This window comes from Carya illinoinensis, chromosome 7 (genome assembly GCF_018687715.1).
Source record: "Carya illinoinensis cultivar Pawnee chromosome 7, C.illinoinensisPawnee_v1, whole genome shotgun sequence".
Classification (NCBI taxonomy): Eukaryota; Viridiplantae; Streptophyta; class Magnoliopsida; order Fagales; family Juglandaceae; genus Carya; species Carya illinoinensis.
The window spans coordinates 37,286,777-37,305,682 of NC_056758.1; the positions used below are offsets into that span (position 1 = coordinate 37,286,777).

Genomic DNA, 18,906 nt, shown 5'->3' on the forward strand with positions numbered 1-18,906 from the left:
TTTATTTTATAACTCTTTCTCTCTTGGGTACCTCCATTAAACTATGCACTAAATGTTTTGGGTTGATTTGTGCACACTATCTTGCATCAAGTGCCCATATTTTGATGAACTATAAAAAATTATAATATGATTACTAATTAACATATAATAGGTAGAATGATAAAATTAAATAAATTAATAATTAAATATTAAATATTTTTTTAATTATTAATTACTCATTACTATATAATAGATAATTTAATGTGAGAATTTGATGTGAATAATTAAAAATAAATTTATCTTATATTATTTTATTATTATATAAAAAATAAATATTCTAATATGAAAATTTATGTGAATAAAATAGTTAAAAATTAAATTTATCTCTTATTAAAAAAAAAACTGATTTTTAATTTTTACTAATTCGTTGAGATGCTCTAATTTTGCTAAACGATTGGGAAAAGCAAAAGTGCACAATGCGGCGTCAGCGTGCATGCATTTCTTTACTAATCAAGGGCTCGCATCTCAAACTATAACCAAGCACCTTTTTCTCTCTCTCAGTTCAGGCATATGGATGAACTTATCAAGTGGCAGAGAATCACGGAGTTCCTTACCACCCGAAGAGAGAGAGGAAAAAAAAAAGGCGTAGAAAGCCCAGGTCCTATTCAATCCTTGGCTTCTACTTGCAATAAATATTTATGGACAATGACATGATAAAATCTATGGGCCCTCAGATTTCAATATCAAATAGTGGGCAGAGGGACCGAAAGACGTTTCTCCAAGATGTATAGATATTCTTTACTTTCCCAAGTAGCTTTATGCATCTTCCACACTCTCCTTTTAGCCAAGAAGTGGCCTTTCATGGAGCTTTCCAGCCACCTCTCCCCCCCCCCTCTCTAGTCTAGAAAAATACAAACAAAACCTAAGCTCTGCAGATTTTAAATGCAGCCCAACCTTGTTTTCACTTCGCTGTGCCACCAATAATTATACCCGAGGTCAGCTAGAGCCAATGCATATAGGAAACACGCATAAAAAAATACCTGTGATTTCAACTTTAGTTTGAGCAAGTTTCGTCCAAAAATTTCCCCGATTTGGGAACATATACGGCAATTAGTCTGCAAACCAGTGTCCCATTTGCGCATATCTTGGTGTCTTCTACTTGCATAGCTAAAAAGGCTATGACCCAAAAAGGAATGCGTTAAATAAAGCAACTCTGCAATTGTTCTACTTTCCCAACTTTTTCTTTTTTATATTTATTTTTTACCATTGTGGGAAACTCATGGATTCCCAAAGCTCCCAAAGCCAAGCTAGCTATGTAGCCTTATCATCTGCTCACCTCTGTGTAAAATTGTATTGTCAATCTGTAAACCCAGTTTACAGTGAAGTGACCATTAGTTATATTTAAAAGGTGATTCTTAACATATTTATTCAAAAAAGAAGAAGATGATTATACATATAGAGAGAGAGAGAGAGAGAGAGAGAGAGAGAGAGAGAGAGAGAGAGAGAGAGAGAACAAAAAAAAAGGAAATTCCTATACGTATGTCGTTCTGTTATACATCTGTATTTTAAATGGTATTCTTTTAGGTTATTTAGTGCTGTTTTAAGCTAAATCCAGATTCTCAATCCCACAATTGAGACAAACAATAAACAATCTACACGAACACAAAGTAGAAGAGGGCACAATTTGGATATCTGCTTCTGACGCAGAGAGAGAGAGAGAGAGATTACTCACTTTTACTCCCCCTTTTGTTTTATTTTTGTTAGTCTTAAGAAATAATATTAAAAAAGGATTAGTTCCAGAAAGGAAATAAAAAAACCCCCAAACTTAAAAAGTGCAACAAGAATCAATAATCTTCTTCTATTTGGTTTAATTTGATTTAATTTTTATGAGTATATATACCTTTATCTGGTCTTCTATTTTTACTCATAAAAAGCTATTTAAAAGAAGAAGAAGAAGTACGTGTGACTAAATTACCCGGTATCGTTGGAGACAAAGATTGAAGATGCAGCACAGGTAATATACAGTGATAGCCCTTCAGGCAGCACATTATCACCAACTTATGAGCCCACTGAAAAGACCCAAAAATATGAACTTGGACGGTTGGACCACTGCCATCTCCATGATTCTGCCTTGTATTTTTCGACTTTTTTCTTTTTAACTTCCAAATTTCTCTTTTCTATTTTTCCCTTTCTCTTTTCCTGCATGTGAGATCAATAATGCCCATCTACGAGCTTGTATTCACAGTGCTAGATAAGTCACACCTGATACACAAAACAGAGAAAATAAATAAATAAATTGTGAACAGTTCCCATCATAATTTTGAGCTGTCCTTTATTTTTGATTTCATATGCAGTGAGAACTTTTTGGGTAAAAGAATGAACCTTTAGACTGGAAGTACTACTTTTGTCATTTGGGTAAGACCTGACTATTATTTATTGGATAACCAAAACACTTTTTAAGTAGAGATGGCTGTAGTGCATATCCAGATCATCAATATGGGCTTTCTACTGCCACCATAAACCAGGACAAATGGTCTTTAATCTTAACAAAAAAAATAAATAAACAAAACTATTCATTGGTTTTAGCAAACTTTTAGTACCATCCGAGTCCAATTTTGTAAAAGGTTGTACTTTTTTTCCTTGGCACTTAAATACCTGTACTTTATAACGTGCGTTAAATTTGCCGTCAAAATATGCAAAGTACTAATATATCATGGTTGAAGAAAACATGAGACTTTATTCCCGCTTTATTTTTTTAAAAATAATAATAATATATAGTGATAAATCTAATTCACTTTATATCAACGAAATACAATTTGCCATAACAAAACAAGAATAATAGCTGCTGGTGAGTGGTGTGTCTTTACATCTCCAACTCCAAGAGTACTAGACAGCTGGTGTGTCTCAAAAATACCATGAATCTCATCCAATGTTCTAAATTTAGTTCAAGTGATTATTTCGGTTTAAATACTAGAATGAAATATTTTAATATCGGTACGTTTTAATGTACCATTTAGAGATTAACTATATTATATATATATATATGTATGTATATAAAAACTAATAACTAATAGGATAAATATATGTATATGTAAGTATGTATAATGTGTGTGTGTATATACGAAAGAATTAAAATTTATAAAATAAATATATGTTGAAAAAATCATAAACTGAGGTAAGACACAAAAAATAAGGAAAACAAATAAAAGAATAGAGAAATTATTAAAAATAATAATGTTTTAAAAAAAATAGAGAATAAAGAAACATATTTAAAGTTATAAAAAATTAATATTATGTAAATACGTTTATTCTAGAATTAATTAAATAATATTTAAATTTAAAATTTATAAAAATATCATCAAGCATAAGAAGATCACAAAACTACCGTTAAAATGGTTCAAAACGGAACATAATGGTGAAAATTTGATTGGAATGGCCGAAAGTAGGGCTGAGCAGAAATCCGAAAATCCGACTCCGACTCCGACTCCGCTCCGGCTCCGTCCCGACTCCGCTCCGACTCCGACGAGGTGTCCCGACTCCGATCCGATCCGACTCCGACACACCGACTCCTACTCCGACTTCCAATCCGACTCCGACTCCGACTCCGACTTCTACTCCGACTCCGACTCCGATATTGTGCATATTTTATAAAAATATTTGTTATCAATATATTAACATCTAATAAATAATAATCTATAAACATTATAATGAATAATATAAGTTAATATAGTTACTATAAGTTAATTTACATTACTAATTTACTATAAGTTAGTAAGTTACTATAAGTTAATATAGTTATTAGTTACACTATAAGTTACTAATTACTATACCTTATATAGTTAATTTACATTACTAATTTACTATAAGTTACTATAAGTTAATATAGTTACTATATAAGTTACCATACCTTATATAGTTAATTTACATTACTAATTTACTATAAGTTACTATATAAGTTACTATACCTTATATAGTTAATTTACATTATTAATTTACTATAACTTAGTAATTAACTATACTTATATAATATATTGGAGGAGTACTTATATAATATAATATATATAGTTATATACTAACTTAGTAATTAACTATACTTATATAATATATTGGAGGAGTACTTATATAATATAATATATATAGTTATATATTAACTTACTAATTAACTGTATTTATATAATATATATAGTTATACTTATATAATATAATATATATAGTTATATATTAACTTAGTAATTAACTATACTTATATAATATATTGGAGGAGTACTTATATAATATAATATATATAGTTATATATTAACTTACTAATTAACTGTATTTATATAATATATATAGTTATACTTATATAATATAATATATATAGTTATATATTAACTTAGTAATTAACTATACTTATATAATATATTGGAGGAGTACTTATATAATATAATATATATAGTTATATACTAACTTAGTAATTAACTATACTTATATAATATATTGGAGGAGTACTTATATAATATAATATATATAGTTATATACTAACTTACTAATTAACTATATTTATATAATATATATAGTTATACTTATATACTATAATATATATAGTTATATATTAACTTAGTAATTAACAATACTTATATAATATATTGGAGGAGTACTTATATAATATAATATATATAGTTATACTTATATACTATAATATATATAGTTATACGTATATACTATATAGTTATATTATATATAATACTATTATAATAATAGTATAGTTAATATATATAGTATTAAAGCAAAATTAATATTTGATTTAGAGTTAAAAAAAAAAAAAGGGGCTGAAAATACCAAAACAGAGCCCAAACGGCGTCGTTGGACTCTGTTTTGGTTGCCAAAACAGAGTTAATTTTCTCCAAAACGGCGCCGTTTTGGAGGTAAACGGCGCCGTTTACCTCAGTACTGATTACTGAAGACCCGGTTATATCCCCCCCCCCCCCCGGATACTAAAGCAGTTAAGTTAGGGTTTTTAACTTTTTATACTTCAAACTCACGAAGTCATTCCAGGCTCCAGCGCAGCGGCAAGCCGGCAGCCCCAGCCTTTGACTCCCTCACCCACCGGCCCACCACGAAACGACGCAGTTCCGGCTCCGTCAGCTTCTCCGGATCTCCTCTCTCTCTCTCTCTCTCTCTCTCTCTCTCTCTCTCTCTCTCTCTCTCTCTCTCTCTCTCTCTAGTTTTTGTTTGTTGAAAATGAGTTTGAAATCAGGTATCTCTCTCTCTCTCTCTCTCTCTCTCTCTCTCTCTCTCTCTCTCTCTCTCTCTCTCTCTCTCTCTCTCTCTCTAGTTTTTGTTTGTTGGTTGTTGATTTTTGATTTCTTTCTCTCTTTTATCTGCTATCGTGAATTCGTGAGGCCGGCTAATATTATTGAAAAATATCGTGGATTCGTGAGGCCGACTCCGCTTCGACATGTCGGAGTCGGAGTCGGAGCGGAGTGGGGTGTAAACGGAGTCGGAGTCGGAGGTCGGAGTCGGAGGAGGCCAAATTCGACTCCGGTTGAATCGGTGCTCAGCCCTAGCTGAAAGAGTCGAAATTTAGAGCAAAACTGAACAAGAAAGTATAGTGTACTGGATATTATACCAGAACGAAAAATTCTGACTAAAATGAAATGAATTTGAAACTATAATTTCATCTCCTAATTGTTATCTAGTTTATTTAATATTACTATTTATTATTTCTTTGATGAATAAAAAGCCTAGTGTGAGGAGGGATAAATGATATTTGCAATTATAGAATACGTAAATATTATACATTCATTCTGAAAAAAAGTGAGTAAATATATTATTCAAATGAAAAAATTAATTTTTTAATAATATACTCAATTTTTTTCTGAATAAGTTTATGGTATTTACATAATTTATGATTATATCTAGTATTATTCATGGAGAATAGATGGTGAATTATAAACATAAGAAAAAATATTGGAAAATATTATGATTGCTCCCCAAATATAGGAACAACCATGACAATTGTTTCAATCCTATGACTTGGGGATAGGATGTAGGCACATTTTTACTAGATTTCTTGAAAAGAGAATTTAGTTACAACCCCATTTTTAAGGATTTGGATGCGGATTCTCATATGGCTCGATACAATCTGTTCACTATCTCAGCCACCTATCCCATCACTACATGTAGGAGTGTAAAAATACCGTCTAGGCCGAAAAAATTGACCGAACTATTTCATTAGCATCTAGCTAGTTTTGTATCCAAAAAATACATAAAGTTGGCATTTTGCCAATTTTGTTGCTCGCCACTCAACTAAATGGACAATTTTGTTGAACACCTCCCAATCCTTTCCCTTTCTTCCATCCAAATAGGTTCTTTGAGGCAAGTATTTGACATTGACATAACTTTGATCATTAATGAAATTACTAATAAATCCATGTTACATTTTGCAATCATTCTTCACATTTATAGATTTTGGGTTTTGAAGACCAAAATCAACTCATATGGAAAAATAAGGTAGCCAACAATAGGCAAGTGGCTACTTAGGAAAAGCTAAAAAACACAAAAACAAAAACAACGACAACAACATCTCAACTAGCTAATGTCTCATTATTGTGGTTTAAAGATTCTCCTCGATCGAGATGTTTTTTTATTTCTTTTTTTCCCTCCTGTCTTAAAGCATATATGTAAATATAAATGACGCCTTGATGAAATATTGGTGTGCATGCATGTGAACACAAAAGTCGGAAACACCGGCCTCCAAGCACGCTGCTCTTTTTTACACATGGAATCCCACGCCCAGGTGGCCCTATGTAGACCTTAAAACTATTGGCAGGATTTGTTCTATTTTATATTTTCTCTCACTTGATTCCTTAACACCCACGCAGAAAATATATCAGATTCTATATAATTTTTCAGATTCAACGCGTCCCTGATAGTTGGTTGAATTAAGTATATGGTATCTTTACCACACCATGATCATGATGCGGATTCACTTGCAATGTGGTCATTTCATGACATTTTCCTTTTGAATTGGCATGCATGCAGCTTCTCGATCCTCTCCTGTTTTGAGTTATTCTGAAATTATTTTCGCATGATTTTTTGTTTAATAAAGTCATATGAACTAAACGGCCACTTGTATGTCAGAATATTATAGCTCTATAAGAAAGAATATTTGGTCAAAACTATGCTTTTTTACTATTATTAGAGTATATATGAACGATTAATGGAGAAACCTCATGTATTGATTTTATGGCAAAATTAATTAAGGTTGCCATATATATATATATATATATATATATATCCTAACTGACCCCTCGTGTAGCAAATAAGAGAGGAGGATAGATCAACTACGTACATACTTGTATGGATATATATATATATATCTATATATATATATACCAGGCTAATAGCAACATGCAAAGCACATTTGTCTAACGAAGTGAAACTGTTTTTAATAAAAATATATAATTTATTTTTCATCAAAAATTGATTAATGAAACATGTAATGTGAATGGGGAAAAAAGAAAATTTCAGCAAATATCTTTAGATAATGATAGGTAAGGGTAGTATAATAATTACATTTTTGGACATATTATCCAACAAAAACGTTATTTCAAAATAGACCATAATTCAGTACAAGTTTAAAAAATAGCCTGGTTGTTTGATTGATCATTTTGTGTCATCTTGTATGGCATTATAAGAAAATTCAAAATAGGGGAAGTTGAGAATAATATTTGTTTCTCATTAATCAATATTTTGTATACATACATTCAAAGCTAGTAACAGTTGTACAATATAATTTAGTAAGATCATGGGATTGTATCTTCCTCAATTTAGGCTATAGATGATTGCTGCTGTGATCTCTTGGAAATTCCATTGCTGCATTCTTGGAGGATCTCATCGCGATTGCTATTTTGATCTCTTGTGATTTTAATTGTTGTATTCTTGGGTTGATCAAGTTCCTGATCTTCATAATTGATTTCAGTAACTTGATTCTCTACACACCCCTTCAAACTGGAGGGTAGATCACGGACGTTCGGATTGATTTGAACTTGTTTGAATTTGATTGGCGGCAATGGTTTGGTAAATGCATCGGCTAGCTGATCTCTGCTTGAGATGAATTGAACCACAAGTTCTTTATTGCAAACTTTATCTCAAACAAAGTGGAAATCTATTTCTATGTGTTTTGTTTTTGCATGAAATATAGGATTGGATGCGAGGTAGGTAGTGCCAATATTATCACACCATAAAATTGGGCTATGCTTCGGTGGCAGACCAAGTTCATTTACTATAGATTTGATCCAAGTGAGTTTCGCAGTTGCACTTGCTATTGCTTTATACTCCGCTTTTGTACTACTTCGAGCAACTATAGGTTGTTGCTTGCAACTCCAAAAAACCAAGTTGGAACCCATGTAAATGCAGTAAGCACCAACTGATCTCCTATCATCTCTATCAGTTGCCTAGTCGGAATTCGAATATACTTGCAGTTTGAAATCAACATTCTTGGTGATGAACAAACCTGTCAAAACTGAGTGTTTGAGGTAGCACAATATACGCTTGACTGCAAACTAATGAGTATCAAGTGGATTGTGCATTAATTTGTTAACTTTGTAAACAACAAAGGCCAAATCAGGTCTCGTAAATGCCAGATACTGCATACTGCTGACTATACTTTGGTAAAGGCTGATATCTTCAAAAGGTTTGCCATTCGTAGAATTAAGATGACAACTTGAGGCCATCGGATTGTTGTAGGGATTGGCTTTGTCCATCTTGCTTCTCTTAAGCAAATCAACAATATATTTTCACCGAGTCAAGTAAATTCCTTGCGAGCACCAAAGTGCTTCGATACCAAGAAAGTAATTCATATTTCCCAAGTCTTTGACAGCAAATGTGGCTTGTAAAGAATTAATTACTTTGTTGATGTCAGATGCACTTGAACACGTTATCAATATATAATCAAAATATATAAGAATGTATATAACATATTTTGATGCCTTAAACACAGAGAAAGAAGTATTAGCCTTACTTTCATGAAATCTGAGAGATTTAAGTTTTTTCGAAAGCTTTGAAAACCAAACTCTTTGAGCTTGCCGTAAGCCATAAAGTGATTTGTATAATTTACACACATGGTTTGGATATTGAGGATGAACATATCATTGTAGCTGAGTCATAAACACATTTTCTTGCAAATCACTATGTAAAAACACATTTTGCACATCTAATTGTTTGATAGCAATAGAGATTACTAATCGAATAATCGCATGTTTAATGATTGGACTAAATGTTTTAGAAAAATCAGTTCCTTCTCGCTTGTGTAACCCTTTAGCAATTAATTGAGTTTTGTAACGCTCAATAGTTCTATTGGCCTTCTTTTTGATTTTGTATATCCATCGACATCCAACAATATTGGTTGTTATTAAAGGAGGTACCAAGCGCCAATCTTATTGTTACAAATTCTCTATTCATGACTTTTCTCCAATGAAATATTAAAAAATTATTAAATAATAATAACAAAATAATATAGCACCGACACATGTCTAAGTAAAACATTAAGAATAAGGTTACCATGCTACCCCAATCTTATTGTTGCATCTGACCACTCGTCAATTAATTTTTAATTTTTTTTTTTACTTAATGAGTAAAGAAGTGATTTTTAATGTATTGATATATTTTTTTATTTTTTAAAAATATTTAAATATGTAAAAGAAATATGAAAATATATTTTTTTTTTTTAAAAAGAACATTTGTGCTAGGCTGCACACTCAGAGGTCATTACTGGGTGATAGCCTACCACTGCTCTTTATTTTTATTTTTGTTAGATATACATGTTCTTTTATGATTTTTGTTAGTCAATATGAAGCATAACACTGTATGGAAGACTTGGTTCAAAGAAGTTTGGTTATTTTATTCAATCTGTTAGCCTTTTTTCCTTCATTCTTGGAGTTTTTTTTTGTTTAAATAATAAAATAATTAATAGTTTCTTTGTTCTTTAGATCTCAGCACACCAATAATCATTTATATGTGCTAAGGCAAATAAAAAATACAAGATGTAAGAGGCAGCGACAGCATATAAGCAAATCATCTAAAAAGAATTCATGGTATTATTATTATTATTATTATTATTTACATCTAACTACTGTGTGTAAGCAAATAATTGAATACATAATTAGAAGTATTTTGTTCAGAAGAATAATTACAAGAAATCATATCAGGTGATGTCGAAAGCTGAGGAAAAAAGAAATAGATTTGTCAATATTTATAGTTGAAACGACGAAAAGGATGAAGATTTAAGATTTTATGAGATAGCGAGTAGTATTAATTGAACAAGATAATAACTTTGATACGAAGTGGCAGATAAACTCATGCGGCAAATAAACTTTTATACCAAGCGGTAGATAAAATCGTGAAAAAAATGTCATTTTATAGATACAGGCATTCAGTGGAAGCGGTGAAAGAAAAAACAGTGAAAATAAAGAGGATTTAATAAGAAGAAAATAGAGAAAGATGAAACTATATAAATTGAAGAAGACAAAAACTTTTATAGGAAGCAGCAGTTACAATTTAGGATAAATATGCCAGAGGATAAGGGCTTTTTTTTCATAATGAATAAATGATTTTACAGATATAGTCATTCGATAGAAGCAATGAAAAAGAAAACGTCAAAATAAATGAGCAAAACCGTAAATATGCAATCAAAACACAAGCTTAAAAAGGGAGCCAACGCATAAAAATGTTAAAAAAGAAAAATGTAAGGGCAAAACCGTAAAGAACTGAATAGAAGATATGGACAAAATCGTAGAAAATAGATCAGAATGAAACAGAGGTGGAGGACAGAAAGGGAAAATAAATACAAAATTAGGGGCAAGATCATCAGAAATAATAAAATTCAGGGCAAAGAGGTAATAAACAAAAAAATAGGGGTAGTAAAAGAGGCACAAAACTGGAAAATTGAAAGTGGAAAGAAAAGTTACAAGTAATGGGTAAAATCGGATTAAAAAAGTGTCTAACAAAACATTGTTCCTCCTACATTGGCGTTTATACATATTAAAATAAATTATTGATAAAAAATAATTTAAAGGATGAATAACGAGTCTTCAAATATGAGAACTCACTACTCATCTTCTAAACATATTGTCTAAAATAAAGATTTAGATGTGACATGCATTTTGATCAAAATCTTATAATAAATTTCAAATTACGGAAAATTCTGTATTTTAAAATACCGAATGTGAATGTTTTTATATTACGCTTTATTTGCAGAACATTTAAAATAAAATAAACGATTTTTATATTTTAATGTACTGATATTGATTAGTTGTAAAATAAGTTGTATATAAATAGTTACGTAAATATCATTATTTAATAAAACGAACAAAATGAATCATCTAATCACTGCCACGTGTTGAATAAATAATATTTTTTTTATTTGTCGTCTAACGTAAACAATGCAGCATATTTTTCCTGATTGAATGGTTGCCCGTTGTGTGAAATCAACATCGGGGATAGACCGTACGTGCATGATGCTTGGTGAGCAGAGTCACGATTGTGGAATATTGGCTCTAAAAAAATACCTCCAACTCCATTGAAATTGTCTCCAAACAATTACGACTACTCGAATGCATTATCTTATCATTTTGGAATCCAATACGTCTCCTTCAATTTTAATCAATCGTTAAATCCTCCCTTATATTAAAAATACGGGTACTATGTCTTTCCACTCATACACAAATTATAAGAAAAATGACCCCAAGCTTATATACTCAATTACTCTCAAGTTGGGTCACCATATATGAGATTGGATCTAAATTTATCCTATTAGGCCCAATTTGGATACGAAAGGCGTTTGAAATAATCTCAATTTATTTTATCTAATTATTATAATTTTTTAAAATTTTTATATAAAATATAAAAAATAATTCAATTTTTTTAAATATAAAAAAATAATAATATTAAAAAATTATATACTAATAATATTTTATTTAACTTTTAACTTTCATTTAAACTCACTATCCAAACCTCTCGTTAATATATTTTAATTATTTTTTTAACATGAATGCTATTCATTAATATGAAAAATTACAAAGCTTGTATTTCAACCAAAGGCCAAGAGTAGAAATTAACTATAATGATTAGATTCATGTGAGGTTTATATACAAATTTTTTTGGTTATGGTGGCTGCGAGGGGAGTCTGTTCTTCATCTAGCCGATGAGGGATAGTCCAAGTTCATACGCTCGTCTTTCAATCTATACATTAACACGATTCAATACTTAATCCTTCCCTTTGCCTTGAAAAAAATATAAAGAGCAAGGAAGATCAACATATCTTTTGAAGAAAATGATTGATATAGTCTTGATGTATATAAATTTTGTAAACTTAAAAAAAAAATGATAAGTCTGTGACTCAAATAAAAATTTTATTTTTTAAAAGTTGACAACATTTAAAAAAAAATAAACAAATTTTGCATCACCAAAAGTGTATTTATCTGTGTCCATGGGTCAATTCAAATATGATATTTCTTTAAGCAATGTTAGATGCAAGTTTTAAATAGATAAATTTTATATAAGTGTTTTGTAAAAATATGAGTCTCACTAATAAAAAATATGTTTTTTATACTTTTTTTAATGTATAATTCACTTTTTTACAAGGTTTTGTATAAGATTTATCTATTTGAGTCTTTTACAAATTATTTCTTTATTTTTTTTATCTTATCTTTATGAGCAGTATTATTCTACCTTCTAAGTAGTACTGTATATTATTATCGTTAGTATATTTTAAATTCTCTTTTTTTAAATTTTTTAATATATTTTAAAAATAAAAAAAATATATTAATAAACTTAAAATTACTTCTTTAATTATTAAATAAAAAAATAAAAAAATAAAAATAAGGAGTAGTATACTTAAACAATATACTTCGGACGGGAAAGTAATGTTTCTATATCTTTATTCTATATTTAATTATTTAACTCTTTTTTTTTTTTTTATATGTCAAATTGTCAACACTCAACAGCAACTAGCAAGTTCAGGCCGCCGTTAAGTGTAAAATGTAAAAAACAAATAAAAATAAAATTAAGTAGAATGCGTTTTTGAAGAAGTATACAGCGCGTGCAGGTAACGTCTAAGGTGGCCTGCTAAATCCCATGCCATGTGACCGACTGACTGAGCGTGAGAGAGCCTTTGCCGAGTGTTGTTGACAGTTTACTCCTTTCTAATTGGACCGTGCTTCTCACTTCCCTATGCAGATCCGTAAATATATAAAAGCAAAATCAAGGATTTCTCTGTAAATTGCATCCTTTTCTGTTTTTAGTCCTTTTTTTTGTTTGTTTGAAAAGTCCACTTCTTATGTAATAATTAACATTTTTACCCACTGAACTCCGTAAAGATCATTCCAAAAAATAGATAAATAAATTTAAAAAAATCCCTCGCTCCAATCCAATTATCCATTGTTGAACAAAAACAAAATGATGATATGCATTTTGTAATTCAATCTCAATTTGAGGATTTGGCCATATGTACTCGTGTACTTTGGCATCCCATTAATATTAGACATTACAAATTGATACATAACACGACAAATAAGTTATTTTACAAATCGATGTAAAAAATACATCTATTATATCGATGTGATATTTCATGAAAATGAAATTACATAATTCATCATCGAAATCTTGAAAATAAATATAAGTAATGGACTAAGGAGGTATTAATAAAAAAAAATTATAAATTGCCCCCAAAGCATTCCCCACCCCTCTAAGATCAATACATGGTTTTGTTAATATCATTCTTAAATGTTTACAAAAGACATAGAGTTGGGGAAAGTAAAGATTTTCCAATTACATTAAGTCCTGTTTAAGAATAGTAGATTCAAATTTCAATGACAACATGGAATGGAAACGCTCCCTACTTAGAAAAGTGAAGCAGAGACAATACATAGTTTATTGATTTGGACAATGATGCCATAAAAGAAAACTTAATAATGATAATCAGTGCTTGGGGAGCGGTGGTGGTTTAACTATACGTTGGGGTATTTGCAGAATAACTCAAGAATATAGGGGCTTCCTCCACAACTTTCTAACATTTCTTCTTTCCTTCTCTCTTTCTCTCTCTCTCTTTTTTTTTTTTTTTTTGGTTTTTAACATTTAGTATGGTACAATATAAGAAGTATTAGATAGATATAAAATTCATGGAGGAATAAAGCTCACTGTTGCGACGCAGTGTCCTTCTTTCCTTCCTTCCTACTTCCCAGTTGAGCATCCCCCAACCCCTCTCTCTCTCCTCTCCTCTCTCTCTCTCTCTGAGTTACCAAAAGCTTGCGATCTGATTAAATTAAGCTTTTGTCTGGCCAAAGCCCAGATCAGAGAGTGAGCGAGCCAGAGTCGTTTCTTCCTATGAGAAAGGACCGGACGGAAATGTCCGAAGACGACGATCGGTCCCCTCCCTTGGATCTTCGCAGGGCGGACATCGCCGAGTCCTCCAACAAGACCCGGAACTGCACCGGAGTGTCCGGTTCTGGGGGTTCTGTACCTGGACCCGGTCCCAGTTCCATGGAGTTTCAGGCCCCCTATCCGGACCAAGTGCTCGAGAACGTGCTCGAAAACGTGCTCCAGTTCCTCAGCTCCCGGCGGGACCGTAACGCGGCCTCATTGGTATGCAGGTCGTGGTGGCGCGTGGAGGCGCTTACCCGATCCGACCTCTTCATCGGCAACTGCTACTCGGTCTCACCACGGCGGGCCACGGCCCGGTTCACCCGGGTACGGTCCGTCTCCATCAAGGGAAGGCCGAGGTTCGCGGACTTCAACCTGATGCCTCCCGATTGGGGGGCTCACTTCGCCCCTTGGGTGACGGCCATGGCGTCTGCCTATCCCTGGCTAGAGAAGGTTTACCTAAAGCGCATGTCCGTCACGTACGACGATCTGGCCCTACTTGCCGAGTCCTTTCCCTCCTTCAAAGAGCTCGTTCTCGTCTGCTGCGATGGCTTCGGTACCAGTGGCCTCGCCGTCATCGCTAGCAAGTGCAGGTACATCCTTTTCCCCTGTTCCCCACAAGCTATTTAGATCTATCTGAGGATAAACCTATATACGATCTCTGGGCCGTGTATACTGATTAGAGAAACTTGCTACTTTTTGTAATGTATTTTTAGGGTTTCTTCTCCCTCTTTTTGCTTCTATTTCTTTTGATTTTAATTTTACTTTTTGGGGCAGAAACGGGTAGATCTGTTTGACGGATTTGGTATGGTTTTGATAGTCTTGATGCGTTTCGAGATTTATGCTATTCTTTACTAATTAAAGTAAGCGAACCCTAACTAGTACGTAACAAGAATGAGAAAGAGTTACTAAGAAAATGTTGGTGTATTTTGGATGGAAAAGCCAAGTAACCATACATGATGTTATATGTAATCTTGTCATTTAATTTTCTTCAGACAACTGAAAGTGCTTGATCTGATCGAATCCGAGGTCACGGATGATGAGGTTGATTGGATTGCTTTTTTTCCGGAGAGTGGAGCGACCTGTCTGGAGTCACTGATCTTTGATTGCGTAGAATGTCCAATAAATTTTGATGCATTGGAGAGGCTGGTGGCTAGGTCCCCATCCTTGAAGAAGCTTAGGTTGAATCGCTTTGTTTCGATTGGGCAGTTATATCTGCTGATGGTACGTTCTCCGCAGCTCACACACCTTGGAACTGGCTCTTTTAGTGCAACAGAGGGCATGGCTCAGGGTGAACAAGAACCCGAACTTTTCACTGCCTTTGCTGCTTGCAGATCCTTAGTTTGTCTTTCGGGATTTAGGGAAATCTTGCCAGATTACTTACCAGACATCAGCCCAGTCTGTGCTAATCTTACCTCCCTGAATTTCAGCTATGCGCATATTAATGCAGATCAACTCAAATTAGTTATATTTCAATGCCACAAACTCCAGATTTTCTGGGTAAGTTTCTTTTTGTAATTATGTTCAAATTGTGATTGTCGTTTGGCTTGTGAAGCTTATTTCTGCTTCCATAATGCAGGTCCTTGATTCAATATGCGATGAAGGACTTCAAGCTGTGGCTTCAACCTGCAAGGACTTGCGTGAGCTTCGTGTTTTCCCTTTTGATGCTCGGGAGGATAATGAGGGCCCTGTTTCTGACTTGGGCCTCCAAGCAATTTCTGAGGGCTGTAGAAAATTACAATCGATTTTGTATTTCTGCCAGCATATGACAAATGCGGCAGTGATAGCCATGTCAAGGAATTGCCCAGATCTTGAGGTGTTTCGTCTCTGTATAATGGGGCGGCATCGCCCGGACCGTGTGACCAATGAACCCATGGATGAAGGTTTTGGAGCCATTGTTATGAACTGTAAGAAGCTAACTAGGCTTGCTGTATCCGGTTTACTGACCGATCGTGCTTTCAGTTATATTGGAAAATATGGGAAACTGGTTAGAACCCTTTCAGTTGCTTTTGCTGGAGACAGTGACATGGGGCTTAAATATGTGCTAGAGGGCTGCCCTAGACTGCAGAAGCTTGAGATCAGGGATAGCCCATTTGGGGATGCAGCTTTGCGTTCTGGTTTGCATCACTATTACAACATGAGGTTCCTTTGGATGTCTTCATGCAGGTTATTTCCCCAAGGTTGTCAGGAGATTGCTCGAGCATTGCCCCGCCTGGTGGTGGAAGTAATCAGGGATGATGCTATTGAGCACACAGATGAGACTGTTGACATATTGTACATGTATCGGTCTCTTGAAGGCCCCAGGGATGATGCCCCAGGATTTGTGACCATCATGCAATAAAAGAAGTTAATTCGGCTGTTTGGTGGCTACCAAGCAAGCTAAAAATATTTTTGTGGGAAAATTGAAGATGGCGGGTGGCTTTTATATGACCCGCAAGGAGGTCCCTGCAACCATCGTCTGTCAGACAAATGTGAGTGAACAACTGCTGTTCCTGGCTTGAGCAGTTGCAAAAGCATCCAGAAACAGAAGCGAGGTATTGGGCTGTCCAATATTGTTCTATTGGTACGCTTCTCAAATTTTATGTTTCTTTTGCTTTCACATTCGTTTTATCATAAACAGAGGCTGCCAGAAGAGGAAAAGGGGGGGGGGGGGGGGGAGCGGTTGTCAAGCTGGGAGGGGTTTTCAAGCTACATTGAGGATTTAAAATTTGAGAGTTTAAACGTGGATAGTATTTATTTATGAGGAGATGGAGATGGGTTTTGAAGAAATGGAGATTCAGAAAGGTGAAATTTCGAACTTATCTTCCATGCCACCAGTAGAGAAGCAGGAGCTAGTGTTCACTCTCGAGAAAACTTAAATCTGTTTATTTTGTGATTCAAATGGTAGCTAGTTTAAGCTGTAGCTGCTGAGAACTAAATGCCCAGGCTAATGCATCTCTCTCTCTTTCCAAGTGCTTGTTTTTTTCCAGATGTGTTGTAGCACCTGACTGTTGAATTTATTATTGTTATCGTTAGCCAATGTGAGATGGGAAATAAATGCCAAAATCTGGATGACCATATGACATGTACATACGTACATACATACATATATATATATATATATATATATCTATATATGTGTGGAATGATCAATTGACAGTGAGACCCATTAATGATGTATGGAAAGTGTGGTAGAAGTACACGTTACAGCCTACAGGATTCCACCATCTCCACCGTCAGGGGATTCCAATTTACATAACCAGTAGAATCCCAAATTCCCAATCATCTCTTGGCTTTGAATATTCCTGATGTTCTTTCAAATCCTTGGAGGAGCTCTTCCAACTGTACCATCATTTAGTTACTGAATCCATTTCCAATCTGATAATGGGGGACATGTTCAGGGAGGGGTTCTACTTGCTCCTTATTAGCTGCCGCATTGTATTTCTGAGTTGGGTTCTGACTTCATCTATACGTTGATATAGGTTGGGGGGGTGGGGCCTATGGTTTGATGACTTGTCACAACCCCTGCGCTTGCGTTATAAAGCAGCCAAGTCCACCAATGAGACTCTCTCTCGTCTCTCTCTCGTCTCTCTCTCTCTCGCTCGCTCATTATTATGATAGAAATCTTTTCTGCCTTATTTGTTGGTATTCTCTCTGGCAGGATGGTAAAAAGCAAGCTTATCATCAGAGTGGGATCTGACTGTGCAATTGAATAAGTGATGGGAAGCAAAGCTTCGGCTTTCTTTCTTGTCGATCCATTTGTTGATCTGTAAAACAAGTGGACCAATGCCAACGTTTTTTTTTTCTTGTCATTTGTCTTAGGGCAACTGAGCATCTCTCTCTCTCTCTCTCTCTCTCTCTCTCGGATCCATTTGGGTCGTTTTACATGGGAAGAGGGCCGGTGAAGGATAAGGAGGGGTGTGGATTCAACAGAAACGATAAAAGAACATTGAGTTAAGGGTACCGTAGCTTAGCTTATCCATATTGCTTACGGTGGGAATAGTCGCTTGGATGACCATTGCTAATGAATGATAGCCTCTGCTTTTTAATTATATCTTCTGGAGTTTTCCCTCTTTTTAAAAAAAAAAAAGATTTTAATTTTTTAATTTTATAATTAAATATCTTCTTGGGACAACCATCCCTGTCTGCCTTGTAAAAAGTGTTTTTATTTTTTATTTTTGAAAATATTGATAATGACCTTACACAAGGGCGACGATCTGCATCTCTCTCAAATCTTAGCCGTTTGATACTAAACGACCCATTTGATGGACCTATCTTACCTACTTGACAAATCAAATCCCATCATTTCTTAGATAAATATATTCACCAAATTATGTGGTCCTGAATGAGTAAAGCACATCAACCCCCGTTTGGTTAGCACATGCATTATACTGTTTACTAAGCACATATATCATAATAATCTGTTGCAGTGACAAAAGTTAAGCCTCTTTGGTGTTGATTGGTTAAGACCAATCTCAAAAGTCCTGTCCCACCACCTGATCATTGAGTATGTGGGCCACGTGTACGGTATGGGAGGTGGGATAC

General features: G+C 33.8%; 1 protein-coding gene across 1 annotated transcript; it reads left to right on the plus strand.

The window, feature by feature from the left end:
- The first annotated feature begins 14,127 nt into the window (after positions 1-14,127).
- On the plus strand, positions 14,128-17,439 carry LOC122316565 (transport inhibitor response 1-like protein). The gene is made up of 3 exons (XM_043133184.1): positions 14,128-14,975; positions 15,378-15,882; positions 15,962-17,439. The coding sequence occupies exons 1-3, from the start codon at positions 14,347-14,349 to the stop codon at positions 16,721-16,723; spliced, it is 1,896 nt and encodes a 631-aa protein (XP_042989118.1). The 5' UTR covers positions 14,128-14,346; the 3' UTR covers positions 16,724-17,439.
- Positions 17,440-18,906: the final 1,467 nt, after the last annotated feature.